The following is a 24,292-nucleotide window of genomic DNA, read 5'->3' as shown; positions in this document are numbered from 1 at the left end:
ATAAGGGGGTTAAAAAACCGCGTATAGATAAACGATGATATACCTAAAACTCTACAATATACATCCAACGGCAAGTAAAAATGTAGTTATTCATATCATGTACTCCGTATATATCTTATCTTTGGAATTATATTTACGTTTTGTATTGTCATGATTTGCATAAATTATTAACACTTGATGCACGGAGGGTACTCAATTAGTTACGTCATGATTTCCTGTTTGTTTTGGTTTTTAATTGTTTATTGCACACTCACCCACTAACACAATGTATAATGGGCTGGACGGGTGGTCATACTTATGGATTTATGGTCAGTTCACTAAAGGAACTGGTTTATACGGGCTGATTTATATATGCTCATTATAAATCTATAATGGGCTGCCACACACCAAAAGCAAAGCAATACGTAAAAAAAAATGTAACTGCTGTATGACTACTCGTTGTATGTTAGTTAATGGGTTGGTTTATGCTCACCAAAATGCAAATCAACCCGCCTATAATGGGTTCGGTTTTATGTACAAATTAGGAGTAAAATATGGTTTTAGTAAACTTTCCTTTCAAGTAGTTTACGTTTACAAATGAGATAACTTGTTATTTTATTATGTTTTATAACTAACCCATTTAAGTCACTATACCATTTTGTATATGTTTAGTCTATTCCAACAAATAATAATTTATCATGGATATCATAACGCATTTACATTTCTTTCTCTCATTTTTTCCAAAAGACAATTTGATGTATACTTTCCTTTAGTCAAATTTCTTTTTCTTATATAATTACCCTATTTAATTACTCTAATTAATGGAAATTAAGTGTTTTATTAGCTAAAGTGTTTTAGTGAAGTAACTAAAGTGTACGTTTTATTAACTTGTCTCACGAATTCCAATTGAATCTGTAGCTGATTAAAGTTTGAGCAAGGTCAGTTGACCCCTCTAGATGTAATGTGTATTCGTCCCTAAGGTAGAATATTAAGTTTATCGTGGTTCCCCTTAATCACTAAATATGGAAAATAATCGTCATTTTCAATTAAAGCATTAGCATTTCATATTCATTTAAAGAATATAAATTGTCATTTGGTCTTCTTTGCTTTTTATTTTTCTTTTCAATGTTACATTTAAATTAGAACGCATAATAATACTAGTTTGTGTAAATTTAAAAGAATTTGTGATTCACCTCTGATCTCTCTTGTTATTAATTATTGTATATACCCACGTTGCATAGTTTTCTTGAATATATTGACCGTGTAAGTTATGGTCCAACCAATCACCTTAGTTTAAATAGTTGATGTTCCATAAAGTTTGCTTTCACTTGTAAAGTTGTATTGGGTATTTTTTTTATGTGAATTTTAAAAACTATGTAAGTTATGGTCCATCTTGAAAGTTACTTTTGTCAATAATAGTTGAAGCCCAACAATTCATGTTAGATAACTAAGGGGCCATTTACGTGCAGTGTCTTAAAATGGGAAATAGTAATTCGAACGTTTGGTTTATTTTATTTCCCCCAAACCATGCATGTGTCTCTTGTTACACATATTAATCATATATATATATATATATATATATTTATTTTGTCACATCCGTGTAGATGTGAATTTTCTTAAAGGTAGATATACAAGATTAAAATGTTAGTAATAAAAGTGGAAGATCATATTAAAACACATGTAGAGTTTAGAATATGTCAATTTCAAGTTATGATAATATTGTCTAGTTCAATGATATTAATTTATTTTTAGGGTTTTGTTAAATGCAGTCATAAGGTTAAGGTGCATTAAATAGTTAGACATTTAACATAAAATTCACGGATGTGTTTTTGATATTAAAATTTACATTTTTTAATGCTTAAGTGCAATTCTGTATAACCTTTTCCTTATTTTTATCTTTCTACTCCAGACTATGAAACTATTTTTCTCGAATTTGGTTAGTGACCATTAGTAGTATTATGTCTCATTTAAAGATGATTTGGCAATAAATTAAGTTTTCTGAACATATAGTCAAATGAGACCTGCTTATTTCCAAATAAATTATTGTACCCAGCCCAGATAACATTTTGGTTCACAAATCACAACCGAACTTAAACTTAATTAATCCATTTCAAATTAGAAAAATGACAAGACCTAAATAAATAATGGTCATTAATATTAGCAACTAGTTGCAATGTTAATTTGTTCAACCTAGTTTTGTTCTACGTTATATATCATTTTCCGTCCTTCAAAACAATGTATATGGGGAATCACATGGTCCATTTTTTTTTTCTTTGTTCACTTTTAAGGACGAAAATCACTCAAACAGACGAACAGTGAATTATGGGAATGTAATATATTACTCAAAATTCAAGTGATGAAAGGTGTGTGTACTAGGAATGGGTATTGTGATATATACATATAGCTACTTAGGTGATACAACTAAGAGAATTAATCAAAAATTAGAACTACCCTTTTTAAAGTTTTAAGCCAGACCACCTAAATTAGCTACTTAATTATTTGTGTCAAACTCATGATGAAAACTCGATAATTACAAGTTCATAGCTGATACCCTAAAGGCCTAAATGCAATAAAAACAACCATTTCTTGTGTCGTGATGGTGTTATGAGAAGTAAGGTTTCAAAGACAAAGTGACGACTAGCTTTGACGTAGTAGAAAAACTACTGTAGTTTGGCGCCCATTATGACGTATAAGTTCAATTTACATGGTGTAATTTGTTTCTTAAGATACCAAAGTTTTGTTAAAGATCTCAAGTCTTAACATTATTAATAAAATTTGTTGTTAACTACCTTTGAAATTGGCATATGATAAGAAATATGAGATATAAGATTCTTCTCGTCAATTATAAAGCTGACATGTTACGAAATTTTTTTTTATCGTTTATCTCAAAAACTCTTTTTCTGAAATTTATAATAAATAAATAACTATTTTATGCACAATAACTTCTAAATTTGTATTTAAGAAGTCTTTTTTTAATTCATAGATTTTTTGGTAGAATTTGATTTTTATTTGCTAAAAATGTAGATAGAAATGGTTTCTTATTTTCCTCCTACTGTGATTCCATGAAAATTTAATGGCATCCTACTTATCGGGCGTAGAGAACGTAATAGGGTTAACATACCCTAATCATTGAACGTTAAAAAAAAAAAGAGACAACCATGATAAGTAAATAAATTTAAACAAAATATATTATTTAGGTAAATTAAAACATGTATTAAAGTAAACACAAATACTGTAAATTAATAGGTCTCTTATCACTAAAAATCACCATGCATCAATATGTATACTTGTGCTTCATGAATCTTTGTGTATCAATGATTTAAGGGTTAAAATCTTGTTTTATTTGTTTTACCTTAATATTTGTTTGACAATAAACAACCCCAATATTTAAATATTAGTTGAATATAAACAATTAAATCCAAAAATTATATAATAACAAATTTTATTTAACTTTATTGACCAATATGTAACAAAACTCATGTATTTTTTTAACGGCAAACCATTATCCACCATGGATTTTCAAAAACCCCCAATAATCTACCACTACAAATGTAAGAAATAAAACTCAAATTTTGTTGAAATGTTTTACGTTCACATACCTTAACAATGAACCATCGACCTCATTCATTTTAACGATACTCACTTGATTGCAAAAAAATAATTTGACTCACTTGTCTATCTTTATTTATACTATTATATAAAGCATCAATCTCTTTCTTCTTTTTCTTAAATTACAACTTTGAACTCTCTTTTATTCATTAATTTAAATATCACCACCTAGGCACCTAATATACCTATAATACAATTAATGAATTAATTTATAACATAAATCTCTAAATCTTTTATCTTCATTTAAATCAATTACTTTTACAATTACCACCATTCCCCCCCCTCCCCGACCGCCCCATCACCTGTCACCATGATCATTGCCGATACCATTGCACCACCACCCCGTGCCAGTATCATCATCGCCGTCGTATTGCACGCGTATATGACTCGTATTTACCAATGTCTTATAGAAAGGGTGCATGCTATTCGTGCTCAACATTAAAAAGGTGTAGACCTTTTGTTTTAACTAAATGTTTAATTTAACGAAACTCTATTAAAACAATCGGTTATATTGATCTATATATATATATATATATATTCTCATCGTTGAATCGACAACTCTCAAACTTAAAATTTAAAGGGAAAAACAAGAATGCAACTAGAAGCGTTTTGTTAAATATTCCCCTCACAATCTCTTCTTGTTTTTTAGGCGTGTGACTATAAATCTCTCCACCTGTAAAAATCTTGGTAGCTGTTAACCCCAAACTTAAAAGGAACTAGTTTAAAAGAAGAAGAAAAAAACGCATTGTTGGCATCTTCTATCTATAAATACATACACATGGATCCAACTTATACAATGTCACGAACCAACTTATATTGTCTCTTTAGCATTTCTTATGCAACCATTTGGTCAACATGGCCATAAAACATCTTAAATTTTTTTATTAAATATTAAATTATTCCATTTATTCATTCATTTACACTAGTAGAAGAAAGAAGGTGCAGCAAACGACCTCCATAGTTGCCAAGAAAGAATCAAACATCTGACCTTAATAACTATATATATTTAAACAACCAAAACCCCCCTTTTTGTATCTCTTTCTCTGTCATTATATTTGGATCTCATCTAAATATTCAGTCTTGAATCTATACGTATACATATATTTATATACATATATGTTCCTTTGCCATTAGACCCATCTCAAGATTCATAGAACATTCTTCAAGATTCTTTTTCTTGAATTTTTTTTTTGTGGGTTTCAAATCTTGCCTTGTGATCAAAGTGATTCTCCAGTTAAGGTAAAAACTAAAAAAAAAAAAGATTCAAACTTTATGGTTTTTAGTTTTACGGTAAAAAATTAAAATAAAAAATACTCGTATTATTATGTTGACTATTTGAGTTAGTTATTTTATTTTATTTTTTATTTACTTGAAAATGAAAATGGTTTGGTTGTAAAGTCTTGTTCTTTGGTGGGTTATTACTATCTTTATGCATGATTTTATTGTTTTTGGATTAAATTTGAGAAGTTATGCTGTTGTAGGCTTGTAGCTACATTATGATTAAGGTATATGAATTTTGTTAGTACACATTATTATCAATGTATCGGTTTCAATTATTTGATTGATTGAGTTGACCAAATTCACTAGTAATGTGTGGTTATCAGGGTGATCCATCAACCAAGAAATAAAACAGTGTTAGTGATCTTAGACTCATTTAGAAACTTTGTTTTAATTAGTGTCGATGTTTATATGCTATGCTTACAAATACTTGTATGCCATCGAAGTTTACCTTCTAGACGATCGTGTAGGAATCAAAATAACCTCTGGGCTAGTGAATTTTCCATATAAGTTTTATATAGTATTTAGTAATGTTTATCATTCTTACCTTGGTTTTTTACAGGTAAACATGTTTTTTTGAGCTAAATTAAAGTATGAGGGTTATGAATTTTCATGGCTTTCAACCATAGCCTTTTTTCTTTTGGGATTTTTACAACCACAATAGTTGTTTGGACAGCTACGCCTAGAATAGTCATTACAATTTTTTAGTGCAGAATTATCTGTGTTATGTGAATGCAATTGCATTATGAGGTTTGAACTTTGAGTAAGACCATAGCTGTCAACTCGTGACTCGTGATACGACTCGTTTTGTGAAATTTTGAATCGTGAATCGTATCGTAAGAGTCATATAATTATTAGACTATTGTGATAATATCTCTCAGTTTATTCATATTACAGTTACTTTAATTGTTGTTTGAGTTAATTTTCGAGACTACTGCTTAAGTTTAGTATCATTTTCTCATGTTTTAGTTTGTCAATGCATCTACATGATTAAAGTCAACTGGTTGACTTACATGGCATTGACTTTGTGTCTTACACAGATTGATTACGAGGTTTGAATAAGAGCTACTGACTTTTCTAGCTCATCCAAAGTGATATTTTAAAGGTTAATGTTTATCGAGTAGAAGCTACAATGGCAAGGAAAAATTTTAGTTGTAAATCATCATTGTTTCTTATTCTTTTGGCTGTTGGTTCATTCTTCGCAACATATAATTTAGTAACAATGGTAGTTCGCTATAAAGAAGTGAATTATGGAGGGTTATCTAGTGATCCTATTGTTGAGATGCCTGATAATATGAGAAGACCAATGGGTACCAAGGCGTTATTCCATGTTGCATTAACAGCTACGGATGCTCCTTATAGCAAATGGCAGTGCCGTATTATGTATTATTGGTATAAGAAAACGAAAGCTATGCCTGGATCAGAGATGGGAAAGTTCACAAGGATTTTGCATTCGGGAGAATCAGATAATCTGATGGATGAGATTCCAACTTTTGTGGTTGACCCCCTTCCATCAGGATTAGATCGAGTAAGAGACAACTCTCCCTACCTTCCTTCTTTTTACAATTGTTTATCTAGTTTTTTTATATGGTGTTATGGTGTTTTCACAATGCCATTTTCATTTTTAACATGGAAAATTGGCCATGTTGTGTAGCAGGTCAAAAAATGAGCCCTGTTCAAAATGGGTAATTCTTAGAATGGCTTGATCCAAATAGTTTTTGGCTTATCAATTATTAGTACATCCCAAATAAAGTTTACAGAAATAAAGCAATATAAGAGGTTGAACGCATTTCGTATACACTTTGGGCAACATCTATCCTTTTGCTTAACTTGTAATGACTAATGAGCCATGATCAAGATGTATGTTTGTTTCTAAAGGTGAAAGTTTTTCTGAACTTTCTTGAAGAAAAATTCAAAACAATGCTTATTGAGAAGGATGCCAAATAAACTTCAGAGTCAGGCATTCTGTAGCAGATGGTGACTAAAATTGGATTATTAAAAAAATAGTTTTGCTGATCTGAACTAGTTTAGATGCTAAATTACATTAGAACAAAGGGTCCTTCTTCGCCCTGATACATATAGCTGAATATTAGGAACCGAGTGCATTTGTTTGAGCTTATATTTTGATTAATTTTTATGTGGAGCTGTTTTTTTTCCCCATTATACAACACGTCAACAAATGTTTAACTTAAGCTCTGCTACCCTTATACAGTTAACCCCTTTCTTAGGGATGCATGCTGCATGTTTAGAATTATCCGTGATATATTACCCTTCAAATATTTTTGCAGTTAATAGCTTTCATTGCAGTATAATTAAAATTATACTATTTATCTGCTATGACATGGATTACATTTGGTATACAGGGGTACATAGTTTTAAACAGACCTTGGGCGTTTGTGCAATGGCTGGAGAGGGCTACTATCGAAGAGGAGTGAGCATTCTTATGTTGATCACAGATTCCAATCATACTAAGTTCAACAAAGTTTTATTGACTGTTTTGTTCTATTCAGATACATATTGATGGCTGAGCCTGACCACATATTTGTTAATCCACTACCTAATTTGGCTCGTGGAGATTTTCCCGCCGGATACCCCTTTTTTTACATTAAGCCTGAAGAAAATGAAAAAATAATCAGGAAGTATTATCCAAAGGAATATGGGCCAGTAACCAATGTCGACCCAATTGGTAATTCTCCTGTTATCATACGAAAGGTACTATTAAAAAGTTCTCATCGGTTTCACAAACTTTTATTGAAACAATCAGTGGAAGTGGCAAAATGGGCGGGTTATGGTAGTTGAGGAAAGGCCCAAAACGGGTAATTTTTCGTAACATGTTCAGCTGACGCAAAACACCTTTTTGCCCAATTCTTTTCACTATTTGTTTTATAAACAATTAGTGTGTCAAATATGATTCCAAGAGTTATAATCTGATATTTTGAATGAAATGATTTACCATGTTTCATGCATCAAAAATTCACTTTTAAAGACCTTTTCATATGCTTTTGCTTTTTCTTTCTCACCAGTTGTTTCGAGTTTACCCATTTGACTTCTTATAGACGAAATATATACATGAGGCAATAGATGCATGCGTACATATATGGGTCGAAATTGCCACTTTGATATAGAAGCAAAAGTAACTCTGTAAGAATGTAATCGAATGACTGAAATTACTTTGTTCAGGATATACTTGAAAAAATTGCTCCTACGTGGATGAATGTTTCCTTAAGAATGAAGGATGATCCCGAGACTGATAAAACATTTGGATGGGTATTAGAAATGTAAGTTTAAGCTCATGAAAGTTGATTCAACCTTTTGAACAATGTGTACATTGTCAATGATCTTGACTTGTTATGAGATATTGTGTCAGGTATGCATATGCTGTTGCCTCTGCTTTGCATGGTGTCCAGCACATTCTTCGAAAAGATTTTATGCTCCAGGTATATGAATATTCTTCTCTGATCATTATGTATTAGCAACAAAATTAAATCATCAGTTTTTATATTTAACTTCGACTTCAATTTGTCAGCCCCCATGGGACTTGGAAACTGGCAAAAGGTTTATCATTCATTATACTTACGGATGTGACTACAATAAGAAGGTAATTTTCTTTGCTCTTACAAATGTGCTGGATAATATATACTTTCGCTCCAAAAAGGCAGTTTTAGTCAGAATGGCAATTTAGGTGGGTTGTGCAACAGGCGAAGACATGTTTGGATCTAAAGATATTTCGGTACAGCCTAAAACGGTTCAGATAGACCCTAGTTATTCGAAATGTCGTTTGGGAGGATTTTTGCTCTATAATACACTTTTCTGACTTTTGACCCACTTCATATAAAGTATAAAACATTGTAATCTTTCTCTATAGGAATATAGTTGTAGTTAAGTTTTTGATTTTGCAGGGTGAGCTAACATATGGAAAGATTGGAGAATGGCGATTTGACAAGAGATCACATCTACGGGGACCTCCACCAAGAAATCTGTCTCTGCCTCCACCTGGGGTTCCTGAAAGTGTGGTAAGTGCTGAACATTATCTTTTGAATAATTATTGTAATATAAATACAAAATATGGGAAGATGGGTACCGAACGGAAAATAAAACTTCTTAACCATGAAAGGCTAATAGCGTATTTACTATAAGGTTCTTACTTCTTAGGTCTACGTCTATCAACTGTTATAAATCCCTTAACCGAGAATTTTCTATGAAATATTCTCTTGCATTGATCCATACTCGAATCGTTTCAATTTGTTAACTAAATTCATTACTATTTAAGAGGCCTCTTCACTCAAACCATGTAGGACTCACGAGATGGACTGGTATATGTTTGTGCATATCAACACTAATTCATTTTGTGGGGGGTACCTTCACAGTATTTACGTAGTGCCATTGAACATACCCAAACATGAGCACAGCATAGGTCCACCCAATGCAGTAGGTGACGGACGTGACGTTTTTCATAGGAGGCTATGCACGTGCATACTCTCAATATGTATCATATTTTTTGTGGTGTAGAATAAAGAAACTTGTAATGTTAGTGCCTACTCAAAGACTATCTTGATATCCATTTGTTGAGGTTAAAAAATCGGGTTTCCTATTGCTAGCGTACCCTACTATGTGAACTTGGGAAGACCTCTTCTCTAAGAGTACTTGCATAACACTTGATAATAGTTGAATCGAAGAGGCTAGAAATGGCAAATATGCTGGTTTGGTAATTGGTCAAAATAAGTACTCGTATCTTTTAGTATCTGTCAATTTGCTGGGTTGACCACCATAATTTTTTTTTCTTTTTACAATTTCTAAATAATTGATATACTATAAAATAGGATTACAAAACAATTATAAATAACTGATATACTAAGCAGGATTACAAAACGATATACAATATAGTATGGAAATAAATCAGTTGGGAGCTTTGGTGTATCTGCATATACTTTGATGGCTTTTGACCCATTTGACTCAGTTCTGTTTTGTGGTTGCTGATGGTTTTAGCATTGTCATATGTTAAAAGATTATGTGAAACCTAATCTACACATTTGCTTATATTGGATAAAATATGCTACCTTGAATCATTAGTAAAGTTTTGAAGATCCAGAACTCAAGATCTGTTTGAATGTATGATGCAGGTGACTCTTGTAAAGATGGTGAATGAAGCTACTGCTAACATTCCCAATTGGGATACCGAATAATAAATCGACGAAAACAAAAAGCTCACCTATAGAGGAAAAACAACCTAGAGTGACATATACAAAAGAATCCATGAACGAAAATAGTGTCTAAAGTGAAAGAAACACCTTGAGAGCATTTTCCAAGGAGCTAACACAAAAACCAGCATATCCCCTTTTGTTCTTAGAAGTCCCTGTGAATGCAAGCAGATAACTTTTTTTTTTTTGGTTGGTGATCGATCTTATATGTCATAACTTATACTACGTCCTCTTAAGAACTAAATACATTTGGCTTTGTCTTATCAAGTAGATTAAGCTTTTGTTCCATTTATATAGTACTTTTATGATGTGCCCGTTGTCGTGCTCTCATTTTGCTGAAAAAGAGACTCCAGAATGTTGGTTTCGGTCTTTACAAGTAAGACCAACTGATTGAAAATGGTATCAAACCATGAACATTAGATGACATTATGACAACTACATAGCTAGCACAAGACATCTGTTGGTTATCTTCTTTCATGTTCGTTTGAGGGTCGTACACTTCAAAGTATACACCACTATATGTGAATGTCATACATATTATATATATATATATATATATATACTAGGTCTTTTACCCCGCGCGATGCGCGAAATATTATAAGTTATTGTTAGATTAGTGTTAATTTAAACCCTTTGACGTAGACACACACAATACCTAATATTTTGGTTAATTAGTTCAACGCGATTATTATTTATTTTGTAAACACATTAATAAAAACAAAACAATGTTAAATATGAATATAATAAATATATCAAATTATCAAAATGTTTTGGAGATACATACGAATGATGAGAAATAATGTTTACACATAAATATAATTTAGATTAAAACGGAAAAAAGAAAATTAGATGATGCAAAATATACATAATTTAATAGAAGCAAATAAATAAAGCTACATATATTTAAAAATGACTTTCTACTGAAACAAAAATATCCATAAACATTTTAACGAAAAACCCATTTACACCAAATACTACATAACATTTACGTTCTTCAATGTTTATGAAGCTAAATATGATATGAGGGGTCATCTTACAACTTATCAAACAAACAACCACCCCCATAAAAACCTTCAAACTAAAATACTAAATCCATAAGAATTTGAAATAGTAAACCTTCTTTTCTTGTAGTTGTGCAACCCGAATTTACTCAAAATTCACTTAAAGGAAAATAAATAAATTATGAATCACGTAACAAAAGAGTTTTATATATGATATTAAAAATTAAAATATTAATATTATTAAAAGAGCTCACATAAACATCAAAACATTAAATGGTCCTGTATGAAATTTTCGTTAAAAACTTTGGTAAACATTTTATTAAAGGAAATGATGACAAATTTTATTGTTTTATGCATTAGTACACAAAATTAACTTTGTGCTAGTTGATCGATGGGAAACAATAATGTGCATGGCAAATCTTTTTTTAATATAATGAAAGAGTTTTACTTGCCTTATAAAATTGAATCTAAATAATGAAATAAATATAGTTTCTTCTTTTTCACATATAAATATTATGAAAAATTTATGGAGACGCCACATAACATAAATCTTACGTGGCAATTTTTTAGAATAATTTTGAGTTTGAATAATGCTTTAGAAGGCTCGGTTTCCTACTGTTTTAATAATTATATATATATATATATATATAGAGAGAGAGAGAGAGGGTAACACTCTGGTGAGAACACTTAAAAACATCATTTTGATGCTTTAAAAGTCCATAAAACTAACATAGTGCTTAACTAATTATCTTTATTTAAGTGTTTAACAACACATTGATCCGTCAAAATCGAAAAAATCATGTTTTTTGTTTTGTGCATCCATCTTGGATGCATATTCATTAAAATGATGCATCCAACAAAAACGTGATTTTCTCAATTTTGACGGATTAATGTGTTGTTAAACACTTAAATAATGATAATTAGTTATGCACTATGTCAGTTTTATGGACTTATAATGCATCAAAATGTAGTTTTTAAGTGTTCTCATTTGTTTTCATTTTAAGTTGGTTCTCATTTGATTGTCACCATATATATATAGGTTTTAGATAAAATAAAACAAGTATTAATGTAAAACAAATAAAACAACAAGTTTTTCTATAGTGATAATCACCGTGCATCAAAAAAATCATAATACATCAATTGTTTCGTGAATCTTCGTGCATCAATTTAACCATAATGTAAGGGTCAAGATCTTGTCCTATTTGTTTTACTTTAATACCTGTTTTACAATACCTAACCCATATAGGGTGACTATCAAATGAGAACACTTAAAAACTATATTTTGATGCACTAAAAGTCCATAAAACTGACATAGTGCATAACTAATTATCATTATTTAAGTGTTTAACAACACATTGATCCGTCAAAATCGAAAAAATCACTTTTTTTGTTGGATGCATCATTTTGATGAACATGCATCCAAGATGGATGCACAAAACAAAAAACGTGATTTTTTTAATTTTGACGGATCAATGTGTTGTTAAATACTTAAATAATGATAATTAAATTATGCACTATGTTAATTTTATGGACTTTTAATGCATCAAAATGACGTTTTTAAGTGTTCTCACTGTTCTTATTTTAAAAGTGTTCTCGTCGGAGTGCAACCTTATATATATATATATATATATATAGGAAAAAGTTCATGTGAGAACCATCTAAATTGGAGGAACCATGACAACCTTTATATTATAAGTTGATGTTCATATGTGAATGCTCTATGTGAACACATTCATGCATATATGAACAGATCAAGTTATACCTAATATATATTAACTATGTTTATATGTGAATGGTTCTCAAATGAACCTTACCATATATACGTATGATTCATAGATGACGCTATATTAAGTTAAATTTGTTATTACAATATATAAAGGAGCATATTTTAAAAAATATATATATATATATAGTCAAAAAAAACTATAAAATTTATAAAGTAATATTTTTTATTTTATTTTATTTGTTTGTGTGAAATCCCACCACCATCAACTCCGTATATTACACCACTACCATCGGCTAAAGTCTTAAGTTGGCGGTCGGCGAAGTTGACCACCCCATCCCTAGCTACTTGTCTTGACATAAAATTTCAAATTATTTTTAAAATTTAACATTCTAGCCCGCGCAAGTACGATTCCAGTTCTTAGTACATACATACATAATACATATGCATTCAATTTTCTTGTATCCGGTTATTATTATTTCCTGGATGGATTCCCAATCAAATCAAAATAGTATCAGACTAATAATGTGATAATATTTCTCAACTTTAAATTTCATGTTATAGTTACTTTAATTGTTGTATAAGTTTCTTTTTTGAGACTGATTGCTGCGTAAGTTTAGTATGATCAGTTTCTCATGGTTTAGCTTGCCATTGCATCTACATGATTAAAGTCAACTAGTTGACTTGCATGGTATTGACTTTGTTTGTGTCTTATACAGACTGATTAAGAGGTTTGAATGAGAGCTAATTAATGACTTTTCTAGCTGGTAAACATTATTTGAAAGGTTAACATATGTTTATCGATCAAGTAGAAGTTACAATGCCAAGGAAAACTTTCAGCTGCAAATCATCATTATTTCTTATTACGTTGGCGGTTGGTTCATTTTTCGCAACATATAACTTAGTAACAAAGGCAGTTCACTATAGAGAAGTGAAATATGGAGGGTATTCTAGTGATACTATTGTTGGGATGACTGATAATATGAAAAGGCTAAGGAGTACTAAGGCGTTATTCCATGTTGCGTTAACAGCGACAGATTCTACTTATAGCAAATGGCAGTGTCGTATTATGTATTATTGGTATAAGAAAACGAAAGCTATGCCTGGATCAGAGATGGGAAAGTTCACCAGGATTTTGCATTCGGGGCAATCAGATAATCTGATGGATGAGATACCAACTTTTGTGGTTGACCCCCTTCCACCAGGTTTAGATCGAGTAAGAAACGACTCCTCCTTACTTCTTTTTCAATTCTTTATCTAGTTTTTATGTATGGTGCTATGGGGTTTTCCTAATGTCATCCTCATATTTTACGTGGAAAAATGGCCGTGTAGGGTAACGGTCAAAAAATTGGGTCCTCTTCAAAATGGATTATTCTTAGTACTGCTTAATGCCTTAATCCAAATCATTATTGCCCATTTTATAGATTTTTAAATATTAGTACATTCCAGAAGTACTAGTTCTAAAAAAATACAAAAATAAAGCAATACAGGAGGTCGAATGCATTTGACATACACTTTGGGCAACTTCTGATACAGTCACCCGTTTCTTATTTGCATTTTTATAATTGCCCGAGAAATATGACCCTTCAAATATTTCTGCAGTTAATAGCTTTCATTGTAGTATGATTAAAATTATATTTATCTGCTACTATTTCATGGATTACATTTGGTATACAGGGGTACATAGTTTTAAATCGACCTTGGGCCTTTGTCCAATGGCTGCAGAGGGCTACTATCGAAGAGGAGTGAGCATTCTTATGTTGATCACTGATTCCCATTATATTAAGTTCAACAAAGTTTTATTGACTGTTTTGTTCTATTCAGATACATATTGATGGCTGAGCCTGACCACATATTTGTTAATCCACTACCTAATTTGGCTCGTGGAGATTTTCCTGCCGCGTACCCCTTTTTTTACATCAGGCCTCAACAAAATGAAAACATAATCAGGAAATATTATCCGAAGGAATATGGGCCAGTAACTAATATTGACCCAATTGGTAATTCTCCGGTTATCATACGAAAGGTATTCTTAAATAGTTCTCATCAACTTCACATACCTTTGAAATTTATTGAAACGATCCATGTATAAAAGTGGACGAGGCAAAATGGGCGGGTCATGGTGGTTGAGGAAGGGCCCAATACGGAATCTTTTCGTACATGTTGGGTTGACACAATACACCTTTTTACTCAATTCTTTTTATTATTCTTTTTATAAAACCATTAGTGTGTCAAATATGATTCCAAAAGTTATATTTTTTTGGGTTAATGGGTAATACCCTGGTAAAGTTTTTCCAAAAGTTATATTGCTTCAATAATAATGTGATATTTTGAGTGAAATCAGTTTTGTGCTTCGAAAGTTCACTTTTAAAGACTTTTTCATCTGCTTGTGCGTTTTCTTTCTTCGTAAGTTGTTTTGAGTTTATCCGTTTGACTTCTTAAAGATGAAAATATATACGTGAATCGATGCATTCACAAGTAAATGGGTTGTAAATGCCACTTTGATATAGACGCAAAAATTAACTATGAGAAAATGTAATCGAGTGACTGACATTACTTTGTCCAGGATATACTTGAAAAGATTGCCCCCACATGGACGAATGTTTCTTTAAGAATGAAGGCTGATCCCGAGACTGATAAAACCTTAGGATGGGTATTGGAAATGTGAGTTCAGGCTCATGAAAATCGATTAAACCCTATAAAAAATGTGTACATTGTCAAAGATTTTAACTTGTTATGAAATATTGTGTCAGGTATGCATATGCTGTTGCTTCTGGTTTGCATGGTGTCCAACACATTCTTCAGAAAGATTTTATGCTCCAGGTATTTGAATATTTTTGGCTGATCATTATGTACAAGTAACAAAGTTAAATCACCAGTTTGAGTTTCTAACTTCGACTTCAATAATATTTCAGCCGCCAAGAGACTGGGAAACTGGGAAAAGGTTTATCATTCATTATACTTACGGATGTGACTACAATAAGAAGGTAATTTCCTTTGACCTTAGTCTCTTACAAGTTACAGATGTTCCGGATAATAAAGACTTTGGCTCTAAATCAGTTTTAGTCAGAATGGCAATATGGGTGGGTTGTGTAACGCCTGAAGACAATGTTTGGATATTGGATCTAACTAGAAAACTTTGGTACAGCCTAAAACGGTTCAGATAGACCCTAGTTATACAAAATTATGTTTTGGGAGAATTTTTGCATTTAAGTACACTTTGGTGACTTTTGACCTTTTAACCTCAAAGCTAGTTTTTTTTTTAACTTTACCCGTTTGATCCGCTAGATATAAAGTATAAAACATTGTAATATTTCTCTATAGGAACATAGTTGTGGTTAAGTTTATGATTTGACAGGGTGAGCTAACATATGGGAAGATTGGCGAATGGCGATTTGACAAGAGATTACATCTACAGAGACCTCCACCAAGAAATCTGTCTCTGCCTCCACCTGGGGTTCCTGAAAGTGTGGTAAGTGTGCTGTACATTATCTTCTGAATGATTATTGTGATATGAATACAAAATATGGGAAGATCAGTAACGAATGGAAATAAAATTTCTTGACCATGAGGCTAATAGTGTACTGTAAGGATATAAATCAGTTAGGAGCTTCTATGTATTTGCATACACTTTGGACAATTTTTGACCCATTTGACTCACTTTCATATAGCGGTTGCTGATGGTTTTACCAATTTGATCTGTTAAAAGATTCCGTGAAACCAAATCTATCACATTTGCCCATAAATGGATAAAAAAAATGCTACCATGAATCGTTAGTAAAGTTGTAGATCCAAAACTCAAGATCTGTTTGAATGTATGATGCAGGTGACTCTTGTAAAGATGGTCAATGAAGCTACTGCTAACATTCCAAATTGGGATACCGACTAATAAAACAACGAAAACAAAAAGCTCGCCTATAGAGTGACATATACAAAAAAATTAAAAATAAAAAAAAATCCGTGAATGAAAATACTTTATAAAGTGAATGAAACAACTTATGTCAAACTTTAATTCAAGGAACTAACACAAAAACAAGCAGATAACTTCTGTTGGTGGTGAATCTTATGTCAAACTCTTACTACTTCCCGTTAACATTTGGCTTCCGTCTTATAAAGTAGATTAAGCTTTTGTTACACAGATTAGGAATAACTTATAATTTACAATTCTGTATTTTATTTTTATGAAGTGTAATTGAACTTATTTAAAGTTGGATATATCAGAGGTTTCAAGTTGCTCATATACCATAACTTCTTTTTCTTAATAATATTTGTGTCATCATTAGTTTAATTAGATCAACTGTTAAGTCAAAGAGTGAGTGTCTAATGTCAAAGAGACAAACAAAATGGCATATCACATGCAGAGCCAGAGACTCAGCCAGTGGTTCATCACATGGTGAACTAGTAGTAGTAGTTCACACCCCATCACGGGACCTTTTGACCTTTTTTTTCCCCACCACTATTTGTATTGTAAGCCACCCAAGAACCACAATTTACGTCAAACTTGTAAATTTTGTTATCTAGTTTGTCTCTGTATTATTTCAATAATTCAATGAACTACATTTTAGTATTAATATTGTTCGACATATGATAAAAGTTTGTTTTGTTTGTATTGCAACAATGCAACGTTTGCTGTCCGATTTTATGAATAATCGCTACTTTGGAAGTAGAAAAAATTGCATGAATTGAATCTGGCTAAGACTGTATATTACTTGGCATATTAATAAAAAACTGTAGTTGCAGCTGCTAACCCAAAATAAATACAGTACAGTATATTTTAAACCTGACATGAGATCCATGTCGGAATATATAAAAAATGTGAATTAAATAATCAACAATCAGAGAATATAATTTAGGCATACTGGTGATTTAGAAAAGGATTCAGACCTGTAGTTTCATCTACTCTTCAGTTTATCACTTTATATAATTGTCACATTCTTTTTGTACCATTTCTAAAATTAGAATACATTAATACATACATCATATCCATTATAATAATATAAGTACATTTGTCAATGATTTTGACTTGTTATGAAATACTCGTATTATGTCAGGCATGCATATGCTGCTGTGGCCTCTACTGCCTTTACATCATGTCCAAGTTTTCCGAGACATTTTATGCTCCAAGTATTTGAATACATATTCTTTTCTGATAATTATGTATTAACAAAGTTAAATCACTCTAATTTGTCATCCCCGACTTGGAAGCTGGCAAAAGGCCGGTTTATCATTCGTTATACTGTGACTACAATAAAGACTTCCGCTCCAAATAGTCTGTTTTAGTTAGAGTGGCAAAATCATGGGTGGTTCTATGTTGTAATAACATAGGTCCGTTGACCTAGGTTAGATTAGAGAGTTTCTGAACACACGTATAGAAAGTTATGTTTGGACACATGTTATCCAAAGACTTGGACATAAATAGATTATAGAGTAAGCATTTTTAAGTATTTGGAGTGGATGAATATTACTTAGACACGTGTGATTTTTATTCATGAATCGGCAAAATGGGTGGGTTGTGTAATGAAAACAAAATGGATAACTTTGGTACGTACAGCCTAAAACAGGCCAGATAGACCCTAGCTATCCAAAAATATAATTGCACAAGTTATATTATCCCATCTAAAATCAAACGTATAAAATGATTCGCATTAATGTACACAATTTGGCGACTTTGACCTTTTTGGCCTTTTAACGTACCCTAAACTATTTTCGCTCACTTTACTAGAGTGACATATACAAAAAAGAAAAAAAATTAAATTAACATGGACGAAAATAGTGTCTAAAGTAAATGAAACACCTTGGAGTGCATTTTCCAGAAGTAACACAAAAACAAGCATATCCCTTTTGTTTATGTAGTTGTTCTTAGAATGCAAGCAAATCACTTTTTCTTTTTCTTTTTTTGGTGAATTTTATATGTCAAAACTTTTATTACGTCCTCTCAAGAACTATATACATTTGGCTTTGCCTTACCAAAGTATAAATTAAGCTTTCGTTGCACTGATTAAGAACAATCTAGTTTAAATTTATCTTTCAATTGAAACATGAGAGTAGTTCTAAATTATTTGGTTATCATGCATAGAATATAGGCCTAAGTTTGCTATTTGAAGAAAATAAAAATAGATTGATTAATTGAGTTGAAAATCAAAGGACTAAAGTGGAACTGAGCTAGACGAACCAAATTATGTCACCACAAGCAAAGCCAAATACTTGGCCAGTACGTGGTCCATCACATGGTGAACTAGTTCACGCCACTACCATCACTGGGCCGGCCTCACCATTATTTTTGTCTTTTATACTACCCAAAACCACAAGGTATAGTGCTACACTAGTATATTAATTAATCTACCCGGATTCAAACCGAGTTAACTTATAGACGTTTTATAAATAAGCTAAATGTTATCAGGGTAGTTTTAAAATATATTGTCATATTAAAATGTATAATAACAACGTTAAATAAGTTAAAAAGTTGTGATAATTAAGTTATTATGTAAAAAACGAAACTAAACATAAACAAAAGTTGTATAGTTATGGACACACGTTGAAACATATACAATTGATAAAAACAAAAAGTAAAACCGTTATCCGGAAAGACACCATAGTTTTCGACCTATTATAACGAAAAAATAAGTTGATTAAAATCTTGCATAATAATGTGGGCATTTAAATTTATATTAAATGATATGTATAAAAGGAAGTATATTTTAAAATTTAAAAGGTATGATGATATCATAATTAAATCAAAAGGATGTCTGGTTGTGTGAAAGTATCACATAATAAAATTCTTAGAAAATCTTATGTTATAACAATTTTTGCTTTATTTATATAATAGATTTCTAATACATCATAAAACATTTATTCATTTTAATTTTTCAACTAAATAGATAATAACCTCAAAATATCTCTTTCCTTTTGTTTATTAATTTACACAATTTAACTTAAAATACTTATAAGTTATAATACTTTTAATGAAATTATTTACAGCATACATCTCTCAACATTTGAAATACTTATATCATTCCATTTTAAATCAATCCTTTTTATATTCATACTAACACCACTACTACCACCGTCATCACCACCACCCGTTGCTAACACTGCCCATTAGCTGCTAACATCGTCGCTAACACCGCCGCATCGCACAATCATATATCTAGTTGTTATATACTGATTTGCTTTGTTTTGGGGTATTCTATATCTAACAATTGAACTTTTAACATTTAGGATTAAATGTTAGTTGATAACATATAATCAACATAATGATAACAGGTTTATTTGATCTGTATATCTAAATCTACACTATCTACATGACTACTAACTATTTCTATATTTATACTACATTATAAATCATTTAACTTTTTTAATTTTTTACATCAAAATGTCTCTTTTTATTTACTATTTCTCATTATATATCTACTTGAAATACCTATAAATTTATAATACTTTTAATGAACTTAATTTTCAACATCATTAACTCTTAAATAACCACATGCATTATCCTTTTTTACATCAATTATTTTTACATTAATAACCACACTGTTACGGTCGCTACCAATAGTCACCGCCACTACTGCTACCCACCACTATACCACCATATTTCACGAGTATATGAGCAGTATATTCTAATGTGTCTGTTCATTCTGATGTGGTTTATGAATAAGTGGTAGTGTGGAACCCGTATTTGGGATGGCGACAATATATATAATGGTACTCCTTTTGAAGTTTTCATACGTAGTTCATATCTTACACTACTCTTTTTTTGCCGACAAACTTAGAAGTATATTAAATTATACTGAATTCATTAATCATTTATTAAGAATTTTTCAACCTCGATCCTTATATACGTAACAGATAAAATGTACTATCTCTTTTCCAAAATAACTATTAACAACCAATAACATAAAGCTTTAAGGAATACCTAATAATGATTACAATTTTGTTAGAGGAAATGACAAATTTGTTTTTAACTTGCACAAATGTTAATTTAGGAATCGATTTCATGAAAAATAATACTCGTATAAAATTGTTAAGGTGAAGTGATAAAGTTAATGTATTACCCATAAGAAAAATGCTAAATGGAGCCTAAGAGTTGTATCATAATATTGAAATGGAAAGATGGATGCTTAATTTGAAACGGGTGGAGTATTTGTCAATATATCACGGAGTTATACAATCAACTGAATTCATTAGTTTGGTTCGATCACGATTTGATTTTAATTCGATGAAAGCTACATTTTTTTTGCATCGTGGGGATTATAGCTCTGTGATGAGTGTGCGTGTTTAATTCGTTTTGTTTATGCTTAACCTTTTTACGAACAATATTATCCTGTATTCGACACCAGGGGACCGGTGATTTGAAGTTATACAAGTACATTAAACTACGAAATGTAGACCATGAGCCGTTACATGTGATTTAAAGGAAAAAACATCAAGACTTGTCATATATGGAAAATCGAACCAGTGAACTCGGGTAAAACCGGAATGACTCCTACATTAATTCTTATAAAGAAAAAAAAAAAGATGATGGCGGTCCATGACATTCAATTCCTGTTTTGTTAAGCATATATGTGTATGTGCAATCGTGAGTGGGATTTGTAAATTGTAAGTTTTGTGGGGTGGGATGTTCGATCATATCCCAAATGGAAATGTTATATATTGTGCTCTCTACATGTGGATTTTAAGTTTGTTAAACTTCATCGATGATCTTTATCTGTTTTGAAACACGTAAGTCAATACAAAAATAGAAATATTTGTGGCAAAATTCTCCGATCGTCATCGTCTTAAGAATTTGGTATTTTATACTCCGTATGTTTTTTTTAAAATAAAAGCTACAAGCCAGTAAAACAGATCCAAAGAATCATCATCATCAGTGTAAAGGATCATCATCATCAGTGTAAATATAAAATTAAAAAAAAATATATGATTAATATGTAAATAAATCATCAGTGAATTTTAATGAAAGGGCGTGATTAGTCTAGATATAGAAAGAAATTAATATGTAAATAAGATATGCTTTTAGATATTTTATCCTAATTTAGCAAGTAACACAATTAAACAGACTGTATTCCATTTTGCTTTTGGAAGAATTAATGATAGCTACTCGTGTTTAGTGGATGGATGGAGATACCCCATACCATTTGGTTTCTTTAGAAATAACTTTACACCTGCACACCTTTTTCATTTTCATTTTTGTAGAGTGTATTTCACTACTCCATCGATCCACTACGACTCCACACAAAATATATAGAGCTTATATATTTGGGTGTAAAACTCATATCCCACCTTGGAAAAAAATAAATTATAAACATGTATATAAGGTTGTGGGCTACTTCTTCTATCACCATATGGTTTTAGAGTGGAACATCATTGAACTTATATTGAGCTTGATTAGTTTGGAATATAATTCCATATATATAGAGGTGGGTTAGATTAGGGACCGAAAGTACAACCTACACATATGTAAGTTGAATAAAAATTATGATTCGAAGCGGGTTTCGCCCTTAAAGATATTCATAAACCAGGTGGGGGTGATAAGTCATACCGGTGATGGGTGATCTACCTAAAAAAAATTTATACTACTATATAAAAATTATACCCCTATGTTGAAAAGTTTACAATTTTTGGACATGCGAAATTACTATTTTACCCTTAATTAATTAACTTACACAATCATTCCATAATCTAAAAAAAGATATATTCATTATCCCTAAAAATCAAATATCTTTGTATCAATTACCTACACCACTTAACGTCGATGCCATCACCATCCGTCGACGCCACCACATTGCAACTAATATCATTGTCGTCGCATTGCGCCATGCTCGTTGTACTTAAAACATGTGTAAGTTACTTACACATGTGTAACTCTCACCGGCGAATTGATGCCATCGCCGGAGGATCATGGTGGTGGTCGGAGATGATCATGGTGGTGGTGGTCAGAGATGATGGTGATGGTGGGCGGAGAAGGAGGTAGAAGAAGTTCATAACAGTCCCTAAAATAAGGAGTCCATAATTTAACTTTTTCATATATATATATACATTAATATTAATGTATATAATCAAATATTGTTTTAGGCCATCATGTCGACGAAATGAAAGAAGTACAACACTAACATTTAACACTCATATATATTGTAGTTCGGAATGGGACGAGTAGTGGTGTGATGACTAATTGACTATGCATTTGTTCCACTAGCCAGAGTAGAATAGGGCAATAATCAGTAATGTATAATAAGTGATGATAAGATAAAAAATAAAAATTTTTTGTCCTCAAAGTTTAATAAACATATACCCGAGCTCAGAGGCGGAGCTAAAATTTAACGTTGAGAGGGGGTCAATCATATACTTTTTCCCGTTCGTTGTATACAGTATAATGTGAAAAACATAACAATTTTAATAAAGTGTTAGTAAAATAGAATTTTATTATAATGGTTTACCTTTATGGAATCAATGTTAAGGTTTTACCGCCATGGCTAGAATTCTAGAAATGAAACCTTTATAGATTAGGGGTGGTTTGGTTTGAAAAGACCTTTGTACTAGTTAGTTATAAACTAACCTTTCAATAAAAAACATGAACAGTTGGTGGGAGCTAAAATTGGTGACATCACCCAACTTGAATGGTGCTAGTACTAGTAGTAGAGATGTCATCCCAAGTATATGTAAAATGAAAAAAGTAAATATAAATTAGTTGTTCCATATCTAAGCTAAGCTTAATTATGAATATCTCACATATTTATTTTTTAATGTTTTTACATAATGAAATCATTGACTTTAAAATATTAAATGTTTAGATGTAACGAATTCTAAATTTAAAATATTCTTTAATATAAATGTTTCCTAGTTACACCAATGAGTGGCAACGGAGGGGAATTACGTTGTCCATTTCATTATTCTGCTTCTTTAGCTTGCCGTTCTGAGTTCTGGACATGCATATATGTAATATCTTTACCTTTACAAAGATTTTAAGCTTTTAATCTAATTAAGTGGATATTGAAACTTGAAAGTCTGATTTTGTTTCTATATGTTTGCAAACTTTTAATTCTAAAGTTATCAACTATAAATGTTTCATATCTCCAAATGTTGGAGGGGATAAAAAGGGACAAATGTAACTACTTAATTACATTCCGTTGATTTAGGTTCTAATTCTAATAACTTGTTTTCAACTATAATTTTCGATTCTTTTTTCTTTTTGTGAACGTCGTTTTGTATAATGGTATTGTCTTGTTGTTGACCAAGGATTCTATGTGTTTAGATTATAAATATAAGTTATTTGGTGGGGCAAAACAGTCGACAGAAAGCAATTTGAAAACTTAGTGCAATGTTAAAAATAATAAGATATTTTACTCAATAATACAAAGATTTTGTCCGTATAAATTACATAATAATTACTTGTCATGTGACGAGGGACTTAGTCACAACAATTGAAAAGGTCATGGCTATAAATGTAAATAAATTACAGATAAAGGTATGAAAGTGTAAATAAAACAAATATATATATACACCCCCACTAG

At 31.2% G+C, this 24,292-nt stretch overlaps 2 protein-coding genes across 2 annotated transcripts; both read left to right on the top strand.

The window, feature by feature from the left end:
* Nucleotides 1-4,400: 4,400 nt before the first annotated feature.
* LOC122594287 (hydroxyproline O-arabinosyltransferase NOD3-like) lies at nt 4,401-10,372 on the top strand. The gene is made up of 9 exons (XM_043766760.1): nt 4,401-4,827; nt 5,907-6,394; nt 7,230-7,297; nt 7,377-7,578; nt 8,047-8,144; nt 8,234-8,303; nt 8,393-8,464; nt 8,766-8,879; nt 9,987-10,372. Exons 2-9 carry the CDS (start codon nt 5,999-6,001, stop codon nt 10,047-10,049), a joined length of 1,083 nt encoding a protein of 360 aa, XP_043622695.1. The 5' UTR covers nt 4,401-4,827; nt 5,907-5,998; the 3' UTR covers nt 10,050-10,372.
* A 3,236-nt stretch (nt 10,373-13,608) lies between these two features.
* On the top strand, nt 13,609-16,863 carry LOC122594548 (hydroxyproline O-arabinosyltransferase NOD3-like). Its single transcript, XM_043766990.1, has 8 exons — nt 13,609-14,004; nt 14,466-14,533; nt 14,613-14,814; nt 15,355-15,452; nt 15,542-15,611; nt 15,704-15,775; nt 16,147-16,260; nt 16,615-16,863. Exons 1-8 carry the CDS (start codon nt 13,609-13,611, stop codon nt 16,675-16,677), a joined length of 1,083 nt encoding a protein of 360 aa, XP_043622925.1. The 3' UTR covers nt 16,678-16,863.
* Nucleotides 16,864-24,292: the final 7,429 nt, after the last annotated feature.

The sequence above is a fragment of the Erigeron canadensis genome, chromosome 3, assembly GCF_010389155.1.
Source record: "Erigeron canadensis isolate Cc75 chromosome 3, C_canadensis_v1, whole genome shotgun sequence".
NCBI lineage: Eukaryota > Viridiplantae > Streptophyta > Magnoliopsida > Asterales > Asteraceae > Erigeron > Erigeron canadensis.
This window is presented reverse-complemented; position numbering and strand designations above follow the sequence as displayed.

Excerpts from the sequence above, each read along its gene's own strand:
- LOC122594287 (XM_043766760.1), top strand. The coding sequence starts at position 5,999 with ATGGCAAGGAAAAATTTTAGTTGTAAATCATCATTGTTTCTTATTCTT. Across the intron at positions 7,579-8,046 it reads CTCCTGTTATCATACGAAAG|GATATACTTGAAAAAATTGC; the intron begins GTACTATTAAAA and ends TACTTTGTTCAG. Across the intron at positions 8,880-9,986 it reads CTGGGGTTCCTGAAAGTGTG|GTGACTCTTGTAAAGATGGT; the intron begins GTAAGTGCTGAA and ends TGTATGATGCAG.
- LOC122594548 (XM_043766990.1), top strand. The coding sequence starts at position 13,609 with ATGCCAAGGAAAACTTTCAGCTGCAAATCATCATTATTTCTTATTACG. Across the intron at positions 15,612-15,703 it reads AGAAAGATTTTATGCTCCAG|CCGCCAAGAGACTGGGAAAC; the intron begins GTATTTGAATAT and ends ATAATATTTCAG. Across the intron at positions 16,261-16,614 it reads CTGGGGTTCCTGAAAGTGTG|GTGACTCTTGTAAAGATGGT; the intron begins GTAAGTGTGCTG and ends TGTATGATGCAG.